This window comes from Nicotiana tomentosiformis, chromosome 9, assembly GCF_000390325.3.
Source record: "Nicotiana tomentosiformis chromosome 9, ASM39032v3, whole genome shotgun sequence".
Lineage (NCBI taxonomy): Eukaryota > Viridiplantae > Streptophyta > Magnoliopsida > Solanales > Solanaceae > Nicotiana > Nicotiana tomentosiformis.
This window is the reverse complement of record NC_090820.1, coordinates 36,507,049-36,526,170: the sequence shown is the minus strand read 5'-3', so window position 1 is coordinate 36,526,170 and position 19,122 is coordinate 36,507,049. Positions and strand designations below refer to the sequence as shown.

Sequence of the window (19,122 nt, the reverse complement as noted above, 5' to 3'; positions counted from 1 at the left end):
CGTGATTTATCATTTATGGTGGGCGAGAAGGTTCTCATGAAAGTCTCGCCGATGAAGGGTATCATGAGGTTTGAGAAAAGGGGCAAGCCGAGTTCAAGTTTCATCGATCCATTTTGAGGTGTTGGGGAGAGTTGGAGAGGTTGCATATAGGCTTGCCTTGCCTCCCAGTCTATCAGAAGTTCATCCAGTTTTCCACGTGTCTATGCTCCGGAGGTACCATGCTGACATGTCCAATGTGTTAGATTACAACACACTTCAGCTAGATGAGAGCTTATGTTATGAGGAGGATCCAGTTGCTATTGTTGACAGGCATGTCTGCAAGTTGAGGTCTTAGAAGATTTCAGTGGTAAAGGTCTAGTGGAGAGGTCAACCAGCTGATGAGGCGACTTGGGGGACCGAGGAGGACATGCAGAGCAGATGTTCACACTTATTCGGCACTCTAGGTATGATTCTAGACCCTTTTGAGGACGAACGTTTGTTTAAGAGGTGGAGAATGTAACGACGTGATCGGTTGTTTTGTTTTCTAGATCCCCGTTTTCCTATTTAAGACTTCCCATATGTGCCTTTACTGTTATATGACTTGCGGGGATGATTGGTTTGATTTTGGAAGGGTTCGGGTTGAATTCGAAATACTTAGTTCTATAATAGTGGCCTAAGATGACCAAGTTTAACTTGAGTCAATACTTTGAGTAAACGGCCTAGGAACCAGAATTTGAAGGTTCCAATAGGTTCGTATGATAATTTTTGACTTGGGCGTATATTAGGATCGAGTTTCGGGTGATCCGGAAGCGTTTCGTTGCTTATTATGAAAAGTTGGAGTCTTGAAGGTTTTAAAGTGTCCTAAGTTTGGTTTGAAGTATACTTGGGTGTTATCAATGTCCGTTTGGGGTTATCAGCCTTGGAATAAGCTCATATTGTGATTTTTGACTTGTGCTTAAAATTTGGCATTATTCCGAGTTGTCTAAGTATGATTTGTCGCGCTTAGAGATAGTTAGAAGAAGTTTGAAATTCAAAGGTTGATTAATTTGGTTTTGAGATGCAATTCTTGGTTTCGGTGTTGTTTTGCGTGTTCTGCGACTTCGAGTAGGTCCGGATTATGTTTATGAACTTTTTGGTGCATTTGGACGGGGTACCGGGTGGGTCGGGTATGTTTTTGACCACCCAAAGCTAAGTCAAACTGGCAGGTTGTTCTAGTGTTGGTTTCTTTCTTCGCGAATGCGGAGGAGTTCTCGCATCCGCGATGAAGGATTTGGGGCTGAGGCGTTTTGTGTTTCGCGTTCACGAAGGTTGGGTGGCGTTGGCGAAGGCTTAGGGACCAGTGGCCTTTGCGTTCGTGAAAGCATGCCCGCGTTCGCGTAGAATGAGCTGGGAGTGAGGGTCAGCAGTTCGTTGGCCTTCGCGTTCGCGAAGTATTGGACGAGCTAGCCTTCGCGGTCGTGAGGACCTGGTCGCGTTCGTGAAGAGGAATTCTGGGGGGATGGCAGGTTTTCCTTCGCGATCGCGACGAAGAGTCAATTGGACAGAAATGTTTTAAAACTCGGGACTTAGGCTCATTTTTCCCATTTCTCACTCTTCTTGGCCAAATTTAAAGCTTCTTAGAAGGGGATTTTCAAATAGCATTTTAAGTTAATACATAGATTATGAGTAGATATTAACAGAGAAATTATAAAAATTATGGGATTTTGTTGGAAAATCTAGGGTTTAGTAAAAATGGGATTTGACCATCAAATTGATCATGGAATTGGGTATAAATTATATTTGAGTTCATACGGTCATGTGCAACATTTATCTACGAAAATTTTCTGAATCCGAGCACGTGGGCCTGGGGGTGACTTTTATGAACTTTCTAAATTGGGTTGGAAATTTGCTCTAATAGATGAATTATGAACTTTTGAGTATATATTGATTAATTTATACGACTTTTGACTAGTTTCGGGTTACTCGGCGTTGTTTTGAGGCTACTAGTGTAGTTTGAGGGCAGAGTAAAGGACTTGGAAGCAAGGTAAGTCTCTTGACTAATCTTGTAAGAGGGAATTATCCTTGTAGGTGCTTTAATTATTATGTGCTACTTGTTGTGGGTGGTACGTACGCACGGGGTAATGAGAGTCCGTCCGTAGCTAAAATTATATTTATGTCCAGATAGAATTAGGACTTTATCGTGCAATATTTGTATTGCTTGAACTCAACTTGTTAGTTTAATTACTTAAATTTATAATTAAAATTTTATTAGGTATTTTGTTAGGCCGAGCTTCATTACCTTGAGTGTTTGGTGGAATACTTGATTTTTGAAAAATAAATTATACTTTCTTTGTGTGCCCATCCTTGTGTTGTAATTGTTTGACCCGTAGTTTAGAGAGTTTCTCTATTCCCGTGGATCGCGCCATATACCTCAGCGGTACTATGAAATAGGATTTTGGATCGGGTCGAACGACTTCTGCAGTATATTTAAGATACATATATGGTTCGCGTCGGTCGACCCTCGACAGTGTATACGATTATTAGGGATCGGGCCATACGACCTCGGCGTAATTCGTGCATAATGTCGTTAGGAGTCAAAATATATATGAGATTTATTTTTTGACTTGAGATTTGATATTTGCTTGATGGTTCTTATACGTTTGAGATGTCACATGATATTTGAAGATTTCATACCATCATTATGTTGAAAGATCATGTTATTTACGGTCTTTTATATTCCATTATTACTGTTATACTTCATGACTATTTTTAATTCATGTTTATTTATTAGATCACTAGTAAGTGTCGATGTCGACCCCTCGTCACTACTTCTTCGAGGTTAGACAAGATACTTATTGAGTACGCATTGATTTATGTACTCATGATATATTTCTGCACTAATTGTGCAGGTACTGGGGCAGGTACATTTGGTGGCTATTCGGATGCGCATACGCACTATCCGGAGATTTAGTGGTGAGATGTTCCCTATGCTCTGATCTGCAGCACTCGGAGTTTCCTTCTTGTTGCATTTACTATTTCTCTCTATTTCATTTCAAACAGTAGTTATAGTTGTTTATATATTCTACTAGATGGCTCGTGCACTTGTGACACCGAATTTTGGAAATTTCTAGTAGATATTTATGATTTTGCCTAATATTATCACCATTTTATTTTTTATGATTTATTTATGTTTTATATCGCCATGATTTTCTACGCTTAATTTCCTTTATTTATTAAAACCCATTATATCAAAAGTATAAAAATAGATAAATAAGTTGATGGTTCACTATTGGCTTGTCTAACGGCGACATTGAGCGCCATCGCAGTCTAAGGTGGGAATTGGGTCGTGACACTACAAAATCCAATAGCTACTATCGTTGTACCCGAATACCAAATCTAATTATTTGCCCCCTCAATCTATTCACTAGAATAAAGACTGCATACTAATATATAGTCTCCCATCAGTTTATTATGAACATGTGGTATATTTACATATTGACAAGACTAAAATATATTTCAAACTAATTGGTATCGCTTATACATATCTTGTTCTTTTATTATGCTCAATTTTTTTTTAATAGGCCAACATAAATTTCAAGAAATTGTAGGTCTTTTTGAAACAACTTCTATGGGATGCACCTTAAATTAGTATTCTAATATTTCACTTTAAATTTTAATACTAGGAGTATAATTTATTTGAGTTTATGTAATACAGTCCTTCATGATTTTTATTTTTTTTTGCATTATCGGGTCACTAGAAAGATATCTACAGGTAATCCTCATTGAAATTTAAAATTTGTAACTTTAAATAAAATAGGTTACGTGATATAATACTAGTAAAGATAACCTGATGGTGTAGTCATTTCTATATAGATGTTGTATATAACTTAAACGTAGTAATAAATACTTATATTTAAACAAGTATCTCTAATATTAAAATTTAGGAGTTTAAGTTACATACACGGATAATATAAATAATCTATACATTATTAAATCACTTTATGTATTGTAGTAGATAACTATCTTATTCTTAAGATTACAAATATCACGTTATATGGATATATCCATAAAATCTTCAAATGACTTGATAACGCAACTCAAAACTTGATGTCGATAAATATTACCTCTATTTCAATTTATATGACATAGTCTGATTCAATATAGAGTTTAATTTATTTTCGTTAACTTATAATTTTAAAAGCTTTATGAAATCAATAAAATTTGTATGCCTATAAAAGCTTATAATAGTAAAATTGATAAAATATAAAGTTTAAAATTATATTATTTTTAAATATAAAAATCTATATTCTATTTGAAATAAATTAGTAAAAAAATATATCAATTAAATAGAAACGGAGGTGAATACTAAAATAGTATATATGTCCAAGGGAGACCTTAAATAAAATTGAAAAAAGATAGACTAAAAAGTAGTGCCAGTGTTCCGTGACATTGTATTTTCCTTTGTCTCAATGTGGTGTCGTATCCTCTGCAAAGACACATTTCTCTGTTTGCATGTCATTTCTTGAAAATTGAAAGGAAAGAGACATAATGGGCTCCTCTCCTCCTCTTTCTCTGCCTCTGCACAACCCCCCACCCCCTATACCCACATAAGCCAAATACTAGGCCACCATTTCCTATCCCTTTTAAAATCAACCATTTTATTCATCTACATTTGATTATCATTTTCCCAAGAACTGTTTGGAAAAAAGGTGCAATTTTTCTTCTTGAAAGGCCCCACAAACCCAAACAACACACGTTGTCTTTCTATCTCAATGTTCTTTTAATAAAAAGTACCAATCGTGTGATCAGGGCTAAAAGTTTCCCTAATCCTTTGCTTGTGTTAGGGTCTTTATTTTGATCATTTCTTGTTCATTGGGTTTTGGGTTTGTTCCATTCTTGTCTAATTTTCTTCAACAAAGTATCCTTTTTTAAATCATTTTTCCTGACACCCAATTCTATTCCCAGACATAAATCCTTGTTTGTCTGCTTTGGTATTAGGGTTTGTTTTTTTTCTTGTTTGTCCCTATATTTCTCACGGGTTTGAATAAGAACCCCATTTTGGGCAAAACAATGCAGTTAATGGGTATGCAAATTTGACCCTCTTAGCCCAGAATTGTCTTGCTGTCTCGTTCAGGACTTTTTGCAAACAGTTGGTCTGCAACTCTGCTTGGTTCTTGAATTTTTGTGTTGAGATATGGGTTGTGTCCATGGGAAGTGTTGTTGTAGGTACCCAGGATCCTCAGATGGTGATAATAGGGAAGATTTGGGTACATATGCTCAAGCTCAAACACATATTCTTGCTGGCAGGTCAGTAGATAGTGCTCAAGTCCCTTCACATAACTTTAAGTTAGAGTACTCTGTGCTTACGCAACGTGGGTTTTACCCTGAATCCCCTGAGAAAGAGAATCAGGATAGTTATTGTATCAGAACACAACTTCAGGGTAATCCAAATGTTCATTTCTTTGGTGTGTTTGATGGGCATGGACAGTTTGGTACTCAGTGTTCATTGTTTGTTAGGGATAGGCTTGTCGAGATTTTATCGGACGATCCTACATTGTTAGATGACCCTGTTAAGGCTTACAATTCTGCATTTTCAAGAACAAATGAAGAACTTCATAGTAATAGTGATATTGATGATTCCATGAGTGGGACAACTGCTATAACTGCTCTTCTTGTTGGAGACATGCTTTATGTGGCAAATGTAGGTGATTCAAGAGCAGTGTTGTCTGTTAAGGAAGGGAATAGGGTTGTTGCCAAAGATTTGTCTTCTGATCAGACACCATTTAGAAAAGATGAATGTGAGAGAGTGAAAAGCTGTGGGGCAAGAGTTCTTAGTGTTGATCAAGTGGAAGGTCTAAAGGATCCAGATATTCAGTCGTGGGGGGACGAGGAAACGGAAGGGGGTGATCCGCCAAGGTTGTGGGTTCAAAATGGGATGTATCCGGGGACTGCGTTTACGCGAAGTGTTGGAGATAGTACTGCTGAAAGTATTGGTGTAGTTGCTGTCCCAGAGGTGTCAACGGTACAGCTCACAAGTAGTCATCCTTTCTTTGTGGTTGCAAGTGATGGTGTCTTTGAGTTCCTCTCCAGCCAAACTGTGGTTGACATGGTAAGGTTTACTTTATTTGATGCTAAAATCTACTGGAACTTATTTATTGTTTGTTTTAGTTCATCTTTATTGTTAGCAACCTGTCACTGGTGGTGTGGCTCTCTGCAGTATTAATATCGGCATTTCTGTATGACATGCTATGTTTTATCAAGATTGTAGACATCATTTATGATAAATCTGAGGAAGTATTTTTATTTATTTCTATATATGTGTGACTGTCAGCATATCTGTATGTATCTACCACGTGAAGTTCAATCTTGATGATATTTCCCCTAGTGGACGCTATACTACATTAAGCTGAGATTCTTCTTACTTCTTTGCATTTGAGAGCTCCCAAATAAGATGCTTGACAAAAAATTGCATTAAGTCTGGACAATGGATTCAATGGAAATGATTTGTAATAAAAGAAAAGGAAGGGGAAATGTTAAAGAGATCGACTTTATACTTTCAGGTAGCCATTAAAAATCATGATGGAAGGATAGCACATTATTTTCTGAACTTTTGTCTTAGGTAAATCATTTCAGTGGTAGCTTGGAGCTTCTTGGAGACTTGGACATAAAGCAGTGAACATCCCTTAATTTTGCTAGCTAACCTTTTGCAGTCTCTGCCTTTTAAAGTCCGACATATCCTACCGATCAGCTGTAGGACGGAACAGTATCTAAGAATTGTCTCTACTTGCACGAGGTAGGGGTAAGGTCCGCATATACACACTACCCTCCCCAAACCTCACTTGTGGGGATATACTGGGTTATTTTGGCACATTTCCTTGTTTGGAATAACTATTAGCCAAGCAGTTGAGCTTGTGTCATAGCCTATTTCATGCTCTCGACTCTGACGATATTTAAAGAAAATTCAAAGTAAGGGTTCCTGTTGGAATTTTAAGTTGCATATTTTCTTGAATAGTTAAGGGCGAGCCTGGGGCAATGTTAGAGTTGCTCCTTTGGTTACCATTCGGTCACAGGTTTGTGTTAAAGCAGCTTCTTTGTGAAAATGTGAGGGTAAGGCTGCATACCGCATAGGCATTTTGTGTACAGAATAAGCCCATTACAATTTCTTGAGTAGTTAGTAACTCCATGTAGTTTAGCTGAAGATAAGTTAGTATCTAATGAGAAAAGATAGAAACTATTAGATTGCACCTCAGTCTTAATCTAGTCAGGGAGTTAGTTATATGAATCACCTATATCCACCCAGCTCAATCTAGACCTGTTTTATTCAAATAGTCAATAATACTGTGAAGCTAGAGATTGCTTACATATTGCAAATTATAATCCTGGCCAAAAAAAAAAACGATCTCAATTAAATTTGGTCTCAACTAGTTGGTATGTGCTACATGCATCATTTACTTCCATTTTGTTCTATTCTTCACTAACTTTCCTTGGATTTCGAGAGGTTATAGATTTTTTTAAAGCAATTTTCCCTTGTGATTTTAAGTCCACCTTCAATCATCATTGTGTTGCACCTATAGAGCGGTGCATTTGGAGGTCTATGTAGCATGGCTAAACAATACTAGGCGAACTTCTCTTATTTTATACTCTATGTCTGGTGCTTGTACCTCCTGTCAAAATTTTGATTTCTAATCTTGTGGTACATCTGGTTAATATCTGCATTTCTAAAAAACATCTTTTGAATATGTTGGGACGTAGAGGCCCAACACTCACTCCATTATAATATTGATGGTCTCATATGTAGAATTTACCTTTGACTTTGATAGATATATTTTGATGACATAGCACTCCCTTATGTGCCACATTTTCATCTATCATACAATTCTCCTCTAAGAACTTGAAGCCCAGATATATGAATTGTCTATCTAATCCAGCAAAGAAACAGTAGATAAATTAAATCAGATGAATTGTTTTGCATTTACATCACAGTTTTTGTTTAATCTCATTTCAATGCTGAGCCTATTATCTATTTAGAAGCAGGAGGAAGTTCTTGAAAACCTTGCTTTTCATTTCCTCCCACTTCTTTCCACCTTTTTGATCTTCTCCTATTGATATGCTTTGTGTCTTGTTGATGGAGGACCAACTCTACGCATCCTTTTTATAGTTATGTGGTTTTTTAGCCTTGTTAAAGGCTCGCTTGAGGTGTGTTCTGAAACTAGGAGCACATCAAACCAGGTGTTTTGCTTCGCTTCATGTGATACTCTGATGCAAGGACCAAGCTGATATGGTGTGCACCACATATCAGACTCTGCTTCTAAAGAGCTATATCAGAAAACATTTTTAATGAATATGTTAATAATTAAAGATAGGAAACAAGAAATTTAGTACGATAAAACTAGCTAAATTTCTTGACTTGAAAAATCAAGCTAAAGATAAAATTAGAAACTTAAAATTGCATATGTACATTGAATTGTAGAATATAAGATGGTTTCTGGACTTAGATTGACGTGATTCACTTCATATATTTCAATTTAAAACAAATTTTCTTTCCATATATTTTTTTGTCCTTGTAGGTATTTTTTTTCTTTCACTATGTGTGTGTATATAAGTATTTTTTTTCTTTTCATTTGTGCCTTTGCTAAATGCATTAATTGTGCTTTGCGCTTACAGCCACTGCTACCTTGATGCACCCTCTTATTGCTAGTTTTGTGTTTTTGCTTCGGTTGTCAGATCGGTTTGCTTGTTATTGTCCCTCCCCTCTCCCCTTCCTGAGTCGAGGGTCTACCGGAAACAACCTCTCTGCCTTTTTAAAGGCAGGGGTAAGGTCGGCGTACACTCTACCCTCCCCAGACCCCACTTGTGGGACTACACTGGGTATGTTGTTGTACTCTTCACTTTGACAACACTGGTAGCACTTCGTATACAGGTGATTAGTGCTAGTTATGCCAACAAATCACTGGAAGTCTGGAACAATGCTGAAAAGGCAGTTTTGTATTAACGCCGGATCATGTGTTTTCTGACCATTAATTTAAATCATTGTGAGCTATCTTCAAATAAATGAGCAGATACCTTTTACCTGATCTCATCCACCATTTGTCAAGTCATTGTTAACATTTTCTGCCTAGTTTTCTATTTAACTCTTATTTCTTGTGCAGGTAAATAGATGTGCAGATCCTAGGGATGCATGTTCAGCCATTGCTGGAGAATCTTACAAGCTGTGGCTAGACCATGAAAACCGGACAGATGATATAACAATCATCATTGTACACATTAAAGCCTTAACCAATGTATGAACCATTTGATTCTTATTTGTCAATTTTGTTGTTTCTTTTCTAGTTCTCTGGATAGGAATTTGCATATTTCTACTTTGCTTTCATTGTGTAAATCAGTATATTCCTAGTGTTAGTAGGAAGTATTAGGAACTTGATAGATGGACTCTAGGAGCATCCGTAGCTAATATTAAAGGACTTAGTTCTTTCTTCTCTCATAGTGTCCTTTTCCGCAGCGGGAAGGAGGGATTATGTATTTGATCTACCAGCTTCTTTAAGAAAGAATCAAATTAATGAAGTAGTTCCCAAATTCATGCTTGCAATTTCTTGCCTTTGGTATTTCCATGATTCAAGATTACTTCCATGTTTCTGTTTACTCTTGGATTAGCTAATATATTTTGAAGTTGGGATAGTCAGGTGGTGGTGTCACAGCCAAATGGAATGGAGGGAAAACAACAAACACGCAGAAAGAAACATCGGAGATATATTTCTCTCCGTGTGCTTCGGAAGGTTATCGGTCTGTAATGAGTGAATTCTCTGATGTTAGCTGTTGTCATCCTGTTTCATCACTAGACCACAAAGTAGTAGTTTCATCTAGCTTGTGAGTTTCACTCTTTCCCTATTTTGCTCTGTTCTTTATCTGCATATTGTTCTTCAAGTGATCACTTGCTTGTACTTCTCTTGCAGGGGTTGAACAAAGAAAAGACTTCCAAGGGTTTCCACGCATTCCCCCCATTGTAGATGTGCCTTAAATGGTAACATCCCTCGTTTTCATAGTCCTCGATGGTTAGGTAAATACACATAAGAAGCAATGCATAAGTGGATGCACAAACTGATAGTGTATGCTATACCCTTCTATACATTTGACTGAATATGACAGGTAGATGGACTGTGCATTCATTTATTAGTTGAATCAGTGTCCCTTCCCTTGTAAACAATTCCCTCTGGCTTCATTTGGTTGCTACTCAGTTTCCATTCCTGTGCATGGAACATCGATCAAAGATTACCTAGGTGGTTTATAGACTTCTTTACCCCGGGGCGTTGCTTCTGTCAAGCTCCAAGTGTTAATACGGATGCTTGTGTACATGGGTTTGTGTCAACAAAAAGAGCAAACTATGTACTGTGTTCATCTAAACTTGTCAGTTTTAGAATGGCACGTAATTTCTACTTGGGTGCGGAAGAACTTATTGTTGTATGAAGTATCAAAGTATGTTAGACTTGGTATTAATTGGTGAAATTTGTATAGAGGAGGATCTTTGTGTTTGAATCAATTATGGTCATGTCTTCATAAGCAATTCCTTAGAGCTCTTGTATGCACTTTGCTAGTTGCTACCTTGATAATGTGATCCTTTACGTTGCTGTTCAAGGAAATAAATAAAGAAAATGATTCCCTTGCCAAATATTGTTGTAAGACAAGAATTATCTTTTTGTGACGTCTATTAAATCCTTTCTGATAGTGCATCTTTAAACTACTCCTTAAGGCCATATACAACTCCTTGAACTTGGTAGATTTTTTCCTCACCTTTTCTTGGTGTGATATGCTGAAAATTTAACGTTGTTGACAATGTACCTATTAAACATTAGGTCAACCACATTGGTCATCCTACCCAATTCTTATGGCCAAATAAGAGGAAATTAGAAAATAATTTCTTCCTTGTGAAACAAATCGTTGCGAAAGATCAAGCTTCTAGGCGGCAATAAAAGTACTATTTTAGAAATCTAATGTGTTTGTCCAAGATAGAGAAGTGTTTTTGAGCACCTGCAAAACAAAAAAAAATTGGGAAGAAGTTACAAATTCTAACTTTTTTTAAGAAGTAGAAAATTAATTTTTTCAAGACAAAAATATCCTTATCGAAAATTTATATTTTTCAAATTATTCTTCATTAATTTAACTTTTTTTTTTTTTTTTTGTTTCTACCATTTATTTCTTCATTCTTCTTATTTTTTGTATCATTTTTGTTTCTTCTCCTTTTATTCTTTGAAATAGTCTCTTTGCTATAAATAAATTTCTTCTTTTATATAAGATTCATGAAGTAGATTTTAAATTTATACTGAACGATGTATATTGATATGTTTGAATTATTATGTAAATAATAAGTAATATCATATACCCAATATTATTTCTTTGGAAAATTATATTTTATGCCAATTGAAATTTTAATATATATTTTACTTTATGTTTTATAAGTTCAATTGAGATAAAAATATGTTTATTGTGATCTCTTATACAAATAATACTAATTGTAATTGAATATTTACTATCACTTTTTCCCTCAAAATTATTTTTTTGGAAAGATTGGCTAAACACAACTTACTTATTAAATATTGCAAAAAGTACCTCTAAAATGAATTGGCCAAACACAAATTACTACTTTCCAAAAGTATTTTTTCGAAAAATATTTTGAATAAATTATATTTCAAAATAATCAGTTTGACCAAACATGCTGTAATCAGTATGCATTAAAATCTACAGGCTGTTAATCTACGAATGTACAAATTCGCTCTCGGTCAGGACTCAAGTCGAGGTAGTTTGGGCACATTCAATTGGTTGCCATCCAATCAAAGTCATAAAGTACGAGATTTAATAAGTAATTAAGGACCGTATGCAAATTACGCAAAGTAAACATAGTAATAATTAAACACAAGAGTTCATCGCAAACCTAGTTAAGATCCCTATATTCCATCTGTCATATTACCAAACCGGCTCTAATATTAAAGCGCTAACATGGAAAAAAGTTGGAAAATCTCAGTTAATTATTAGCCAATCATATTGTATCCCTTTAATCATGTAAAAATGAAAGATCCCAATAGATCTCAGCAAATCAAATCGCAATATTCCTTCAGTCTATAATTCCGTCCACATTCATTGTTTCAAGAAATCATATAAAGCCATCCCATATGTAATCTGTCTTAATCGCATAACTCTGTTCCCATATAATTGTGTTGAGTTAACAAGAACATAGTTTTGTGTCAATGGCAGTGAGCAAAGTTGAGAAATCAGAGGAGGAATGGCGAGCCATTCTATCTCCTGAGCAGTTTCGTATCCTCCGTGGGAAAGGAACTGAGTATGTTCCTTTTTTTCCATATCTTTCTTCCTTCAACTTTTCTTTCTTTCTTTTTTTTCCTTTATCTGGGTTTTTGAGACTGTAATTAGATTGATAATTGATCTAGCATATATGTTTATGTGTTGTATGTATTTATAATATATTTTTAATGTTGGTGTTTGCGTCAATTTTCCCTCGACTTTTGCATTTGATACCTGCTACCTCTCACCGTTACAACTAGGTAACTATGTAACCAAGCTTATGTTGCAAAATGTGTAAAAATATGTATATATATTAAATGGTGCAATTACTAAAAAAAGTTAAATGGTACACTTCCTACCTTTAAATATATTTTTTTAAAATTTTTGCCGTCGTTTCCGACAAGGTTACACCAGGGCACCTACTATACCTCCTATCGGCACAGGTACTGAATTACTCTGTCCACCAAGGCTTGGATAATTGTGAGTAAATATTGAAATTCTCTCTTATTTATGACTAAATATTGTTCATGAATTTTGACTTCTAGATATGGCAAATAGGCAGTAACGTTGATTCAGCATTCAACTGCTTATATACTATATATATATCATTTGGTTGATTTCTTAGAGTATTTGATTGAATATTGCTTTGGTATAGGTACTGAATTACTCTGTCCACCATGGCTTGGATAGTTGGGAGCAAATATTGAAATTCTCTCTTATTTATGACTAAATATTGTTCATGAATTTTGCCTTCTAGATATGGCAAATAGGCAGTAACATTGATTCAACATTCAACGTCTTATATACTATATATATCATTTGGTTGATTTCTTAGAGTATTTGATTGAATATTGATTTGGTACAGGTACTGAATTACTCTGTTCACCAAGGTTTGGATAGTTGGGAGCAAATATTGAAATTCTCTCTTATTTATGACTAAATATTGTTCATGAATTTTGACTTCTAGATATGGCAAATAGGCAGTAACGTTGATTCAACATTCAACTGCTTATATACTATATATATCATTTGGTTGATTTCTTAGAGTATTTGATTGAATATTGATTTGGTATATTATATATCATTAGTGATACTAATATTGTCTCCTTTTTGTCATTTTGTCTTTTTATTTTTTTTGAGCCGGGGGTCTTTCGAAAACAGTCTCTCTACTCCTTCGGGGTAGGGGTAAGGTCTGCGTACACACTACCCTCCCCAGACCCCATTAGTGGGATTTTACTGGGTTGTTGTTGTTGTATATTATATAGGCACAGGTACTGAATTACTCTGTCCACCATGGCTTGGATAGTTGGGAGCAAATATTGAAATAGTCTCTTATTTATGACTAAATATTGTTCATGAATTTTGACTTCTAGATATGGCAAATAGGCAGTAACGTTGATTCAACATTCAACTGCTTATATACTATATATATCATTTGGTTGATTTCTTAGAGTATTTGATTGAATATTGATTTGGTATATTATATAGTTAGATGATTTGAAGCTGTTCAATTGGAATATTGGATGGTTTGATTATATAGTTAATAGTATTTCTATTGGAAATTGAGGAAAACATGATTGTGCACAAATGTAAGGCTTGTTTTAAAGTAAAAAAAAAAAAGCTCAAACACCTATTGTTTCAATCCTCAATGCAACATTGCTGTAGTATTATGTGCAGATGTATAGTTGCTTTACCTAGTAAACTCTTTGTCTCTCTTACACTTGAAAGTTTTTGGCATAATTCTATATGCAACATTGCTGAGAAATTATTATTTCACAGGTTGAAGGGCACTGGAGAATATAACAAGTTTTTTGGTGAAGGGATCTACAATTGTGCTGGTTGTGGTACTCCACTCTATAAATCCACAACCAAATTTGACTCTGGCTGTGGCTGGCCTGCTTTCTTTGAGGGTCTTCTGGGAGCAATAAATCGCTCCGTAAGTAGCTGCCTTTTTCTCCTTGCATATTTTGATTTGTTTGATCAAACATTTGATATATTTATTCAGTCAAGGACTATAGAAGTGAACCATGTTTTAAATCAAATGGAATGTGAAGCATCTTTAAACTCACTTAACTTTTGAGCTTTCAAGTAGTGGAAGTACAAACAGAAAGAGTTCTTTGATCTATTTTGCAGTATTTGTTTCGTTTTTCTTCTTCTCTTGATCCGCCTATCCGTTTCATGGCTGTAATCTGAAATCCAACTCTGTATACTTGCAGCCGGATCCGGATGGAAGGAGGACCGAGATCACTTGTGCAGCATGTGGTGGACACCTTGGTCATGTTTTCAAAGGTGAAGGTTTCAAGACACCAACAGATGAACGCCACTGCGTCAATAGTGTTTCTGTCAAGTTTATCTCTGAGAATACCTCTGCTTCGCTCTGAAACTCTTTTCTTTTGTAATGGGACAAGTTAAATGCGTTCTGTTTTAGTACCATTGCTTGTAATAATAACTTTAGATTATTTTGGCTTTTAATGTTTCTTGAGAATGCTTTTCCACCCTCCCAACTAGTTCTATGATCAAAGTATTATCTTCTCTTTGTATGAAGTTTTAAGGTTTTAGACTAAAAGCATTTGAAAGTGGAAGTGCACTTGAATTTGCCCCTAGGGTAAGGGAAGAGCAGAAAAGAATCCACTTATGTGAGGGTTCCTACCTCAGACAAAAGATGAGGATTTCAACAGTGCTCTAATGATCGAACGAATACAAAAAAATTCATACAGTCGATCTCAAATAATTTGTATTTAAGGTGCAGTTGATTGATGGAAAAGCATGGTAAATGGAAGCTGCACCAAAGTAATGAATTAAAACTAGTAAAAACTGTATGCTGCTGATAGTTAAAATGCTGCATTTAGTTGCAGAAACGGACTTTGGAAAGACAATAAGTTATACACTAATGTTTTCTTCCTTTTAGATAAAAGTACCAGTTTCTGCTAGTAAATATTTAGCCTGAAATCCCATCCTCATTCTTCTCTCACCTTAAGACTGTTAAATGCTTTCAGACGGATGGTCATTAGGGTGTAAATGAGCCATGAATCTTTTTGGCACCTTAAGCAGCAAATATACAACTTATGGGCTGAATCAAATCTGTGCACCTATTTATCTTGTAATAATAGTAATTACCCACTTTTTACCCCTGCTATTATAGTTTAACCGCGATTTAAAAAGTTATTAGATTTTAGTCATTTCATTTAAATGCGGGTATGTTTTGGACAAAAGTACTCGCAACACACCGACAACACCAACAAGCGCTACTGGATTCAAATATTCTACAAGTAAAACTCCAGCATAATATATTGGAATCCGAAAAACCATCTATAGGTAAAATCCAAAATATACAGTATTGGACTTTAGAGCTTTTAAAGGTAAAATTCTAGCATACTGTACTAGAATTCAAACATAGGTTCAAAACCCAGCAATGATTTTGAACTCCATGACACAATCATGGGATTCTAATTTCTACCGGTCGAAACTTCAGAATATTATCCTTGAGTTCAAAAGAGGTTCCATTGGAGAAAATATTCCGTTTCATAGGTTCAACAATGATTACTTGGTTTTGTTCAAACCTTCATAGATTCAAACCCTAATAACGGTTACTGGGGTTTAACTTTTAGAGGTTCAAACCCCAGTAACAATTACTGGGATTTGAATTCTTCCATATTATTTCCGATACCTTGTTTTGAACTCCAGGAGTCGTTCCCAGATTTTACACAGGCAAAGCGTCAAAATTCATAAATCATTCGTGGGGTTTCGAACTCCAGAATCGATTGATGGAGTTGTATTTCATATTTTAGTCGAGGACAAAAATACCAATTAGTTGGACTGATAACTACGTTGCCAATGCATGTGAAAATGCGGCCAAACTCTAATAGCAGGGCCTAAAAGTGGCTACGCCAACAAATTTCTTCGTATTTATCTCTATTCAAATTTGGACTTGAAATTTGAATAGAACTGAAAAAATAAAAAGATTCATATACCATTTTCATTGTTACTTTTTCGGCTGTTAAAATTAGAACTGTCTTAAAACTATTTCAAGGTTGACTTGTAGTTAGATTCATTCATGTAATGGTCATCCAATTGCTTATTGAGAAAGTAAAGAAGGAAGCCACTTGGATAGTGAGAGCACAAGGGAAAAAGACCAAGGATGAAGTCAATGGTTGCTTTTATCCAAAAAGCATCAAAATTACTTTTGTGATAGTACCAATTTTATAAAGTCATCCTTTTAGAAAATTGTTTCAACATGCTACCAATAAACTTAATATTTACTAATAAAAGTATAAATAAAGTTACATAATTATATTGGTTCTTTCGTATCAGCAACTTTCTCTACTAATCTGTTCATATATTTTTAACTCCTGTGCTTAGAATAGATTTGTGTATGCACCTTTCTTTACTCGCTCCCCGACAAATTCTTAGATTCTCCATTTTCCATTCAGAAAAAGTTAGCAAACTGGCACCATTTCCAGAAACCAAACTAATAGTGTAATAAACATATGATACAAAAAGATAATAAACATAACTTTACAGTTTAAAGTCATACTCATGTTTATTAATTCCATCATATAATAGACACATTTTCAGCTATTCCAAGAATGGACATGTCTTATACTTTAAAGTCATACTCATCTCAATGTTTATCAATAGTAAACAAGAATTAGTCATCACTGTGGATTTTTGTTAGCCCCCAAATCACAGAAAAAGAACTGTAAGCCTCCAACGTCAGAAAACTGCCTCAGCAACGAAAACCAAAATGCTTCCTCTAACTCCTCTTGTCCTTCTGTATTCTTTCATTACATGCCTTTAGAGCCTGAACTTCTGTAAGCAGTTTTTCAAATAATTAGAAAGCAATAAACAATTGAGCACCAAATGTATGTATTTTTTAAATTTCCCGGGCCGTGTTAATGAAACTAATATTACAAACAAGAGAATCTCAGTACACATGTATATACAAAACACATCTGAACACGAAAGTGTGCAGTTCTGCCCCTTCTGTCATACTGAATCATAGGCCGGATGAAAACATGCACATGTGATTCTGACTTAGAGATCCCGCTATACTATGTTTCAATCCGCTGCTTATACGATTTGTCAATATTCCATTTCACTTGGATATTGTACTAATAGTTATGTTGCATGGACTCTCCAAAGATGCTGCCGCGCCTGTGTCGCGCCTGTGTCGGATCCGACAGGCACCCATCAACATTTTTGAAGAGTCCAAACAACATAGACTAACAGGTATTAGGAAGGGAGTTTAATTGCATCCCTTTCGTTTAAAGATTATACTGCGTAAAGAGGGTAAGAATAACATCCAAGGGTGTGATCTAGTAGTCAATAAAGTATGTTAAGAACCATGAGGTCCTACGTTCAAACTAGGTGATTTCTTTCAATTAGTCGAACATTTGATGGATAGAGTTACGTGGTACCTATGCTGGTGAGAGGCAGTAGGTGCAAGCTGATACAGACACAGTTTTCAGAAAAAAAAGGAAAAATAATTTTTTTTGTATATCTATACATTATTGAATCTCCTTGACAAGTGGTAAAAGTTGCATTCTAGCATTTTTTGAATTTCCTTCCTGGTTCCGCCACTGTGTACTAATATACATAGGTTCCATACAACCACTAATACTACTATTGCACGACAAGAGGGGTTTACCCACATGGTCAGCATCCCACCTACAACTCCAAGGTCGTGGGTTCTAATCACCAAAGGAACAATAGCTCCAAAAAAGGGATCAAAAGGGAATCAAAGGGGAGAGGAATCAAAAATAAAAAAATAATACTACTGCACATGCTATAATAATCCTAAGTATTCATGTCACTCCATATAAGGCACATAGGTTCTATAATTTGAATAAAAATTATCATGACCCTTGTTTCTCGTTTTGATCATGTTCTTTATAATAATCTAATCGAAACTAATCTCAGTTGATCCCCTAAAGCAGAAGCTATATATAACAACGAAGAGAGCAAATGCAATTATGCAAACCACTAAAAGATTCCTAAATTTTGAATTCCAATTTAAATAATGCACCTTTTTTCTCTTTCTAAATACTAAACTCGTATTCATCAACCAAAAATTTAAAGAAAATACCCATTTGACACTAATGGGAAAGAACTAAATTTCAAGCAAAATAGAGAGGGAAAAAAAATAGAAGATACCTTTTTGACAAGACTTCCAGTTCCGATCAGTATTAATCAGACAATCCTGCAAATATAAACCCTTTGATCAGTTCCATTTCAGGGTTTAGGGTTTAAGAATTTAATATAATTATTTCCAAAAAGCTTAAAAGCTTAAAGAACCTGTAAAGATAAGTAGAGAGAAGAGCATTGGTTGAGCTGCTTCACGGTTTCATCATCTTCGTCGGCATCGTCCTGGTGAACCGGCGGTGGCAACGGCGGCGAAGAGGGTGGCGCGTTGGGAGATTGTTGACGGCCCATATATGTTGGTTGTGTCTTGGTCATCAATGGTTAGCTACTTTATTTTGGACAATTATTTCGTGGGTCCTTGCCCATATAAGAGCCCAATGGGACTTATTGCAAATTTTAAGAAATGTACATATTTTTGTCGCTTTAAAAATAATAATAATCGATAAAATAATTTTTTTTGTATATAATATGTATATTTTATATATTTTTTAATAGCGAATATAATAATTTCAGTCAATCGGCCAGTATTTTGCCCAATTTTCAAAAAAAATCTTCCTTTTATTTAAAATTTATAATATATTTCTTTCCAAATTACACTAGCTAAATACTCTTTGATTGCAAAATAAGAAAATAAAAGAATATTTTGACCTATTCATCTGGTGTTGTCAGAAGGGTTTATTTTCTTGAGTTATAAACTCCATATTATTCATTTCTTCTATGCAATTAGGGTTTGTT

The 19,122-nt window shown here is 35.3% G+C and overlaps 3 protein-coding genes across 5 annotated transcripts; 2 read left to right on the top strand and 1 right to left on the bottom strand.

The window, feature by feature from the left end:
- Positions 1 to 4,789: 4,789 nt before the first annotated feature.
- On the top strand, positions 4,790 to 10,621 carry LOC104102705 (probable protein phosphatase 2C 35). 3 transcript variants are annotated; one of them, XR_687749.4, is made up of 5 exons: positions 4,790 to 6,067; positions 9,108 to 9,239; positions 9,635 to 9,822; positions 9,909 to 9,976; positions 10,102 to 10,242. XR_687749.4 is itself a non-coding variant. In XM_009610492.4 (4 exons), the coding sequence occupies exons 1-4, from the start codon at positions 5,153 to 5,155 to the stop codon at positions 9,913 to 9,915; spliced, it is 1,242 nt and encodes a 413-aa protein (XP_009608787.1). In that variant the 5' UTR covers positions 4,790 to 5,152; the 3' UTR covers positions 9,916 to 10,621. The 3 variants fall into 3 exon arrangements, 1 of the variants encoding a protein (XP_009608787.1); XR_687750.4 differs by having other exon boundaries at positions 9,639 to 9,822; positions 9,909 to 10,525; XM_009610492.4 differs by having other exon boundaries at positions 9,909 to 10,621.
- A 1,266-nt stretch (positions 10,622 to 11,887) lies between these two features.
- Positions 11,888 to 14,784, top strand: LOC104102704 (peptide methionine sulfoxide reductase B5-like). The gene is made up of 3 exons (XM_009610491.4): positions 11,888 to 12,286; positions 14,026 to 14,182; positions 14,463 to 14,784. The coding sequence occupies exons 1-3, from the start codon at positions 12,195 to 12,197 to the stop codon at positions 14,625 to 14,627; spliced, it is 414 nt and encodes a 137-aa protein (XP_009608786.1). The 5' UTR covers positions 11,888 to 12,194; the 3' UTR covers positions 14,628 to 14,784.
- A 1,921-nt stretch (positions 14,785 to 16,705) lies between these two features.
- On the bottom strand, positions 16,706 to 18,732 carry LOC104102706 (uncharacterized). Its single transcript, XM_009610494.4, has 3 exons — positions 18,541 to 18,732; positions 18,400 to 18,445; positions 16,706 to 17,055 (listed from the first exon to the last, which is right to left on the bottom strand). Exons 1-3 carry the CDS (start codon positions 18,700 to 18,702, stop codon positions 17,000 to 17,002), a joined length of 264 nt encoding a protein of 87 aa, XP_009608789.2. The 5' UTR covers positions 18,703 to 18,732; the 3' UTR covers positions 16,706 to 16,999.
- Positions 18,733 to 19,122: the final 390 nt, after the last annotated feature.

Coding starts and splice junctions, on each gene's coding strand:
- LOC104102705 (XM_009610492.4), top strand. CDS start 5,153: ATGGGTTGTGTCCATGGGAAGTGTTGTTGTAGGTACCCAGGATCCTCA. Junction 6,068..9,107: donor GCCAAACTGTGGTTGACATG/GTAAGGTTTACT, acceptor TTTCTTGTGCAG/GTAAATAGATGTGCAGATCC. Junction 9,240..9,634: donor ACATTAAAGCCTTAACCAAT/GTATGAACCATT, acceptor AAGTTGGGATAG/TCAGGTGGTGGTGTCACAGC.
- LOC104102704 (XM_009610491.4), top strand. CDS start 12,195: ATGGCAGTGAGCAAAGTTGAGAAATCAGAGGAGGAATGGCGAGCCATT. Junction 12,287..14,025: donor CTCCGTGGGAAAGGAACTGA/GTATGTTCCTTT, acceptor ATTATTTCACAG/GTTGAAGGGCACTGGAGAAT. Junction 14,183..14,462: donor TGGGAGCAATAAATCGCTCC/GTAAGTAGCTGC, acceptor GTATACTTGCAG/CCGGATCCGGATGGAAGGAG.
- LOC104102706 (XM_009610494.4), bottom strand. CDS start 18,702: ATGACCAAGACACAACCAACATATATGGGCCGTCAACAATCTCCCAAC. Junction 18,446..18,540: donor CTCTCTACTTATCTTTACAG/GTTCTTTAAGCT, acceptor TTATATTTGCAG/GATTGTCTGATTAATACTGA. Junction 17,056..18,399: donor CTGGAAGTCTTGTCAAAAAG/GTATCTTCTATT, acceptor AACTGCTTACAG/AAGTTCAGGCTCTAAAGGCA.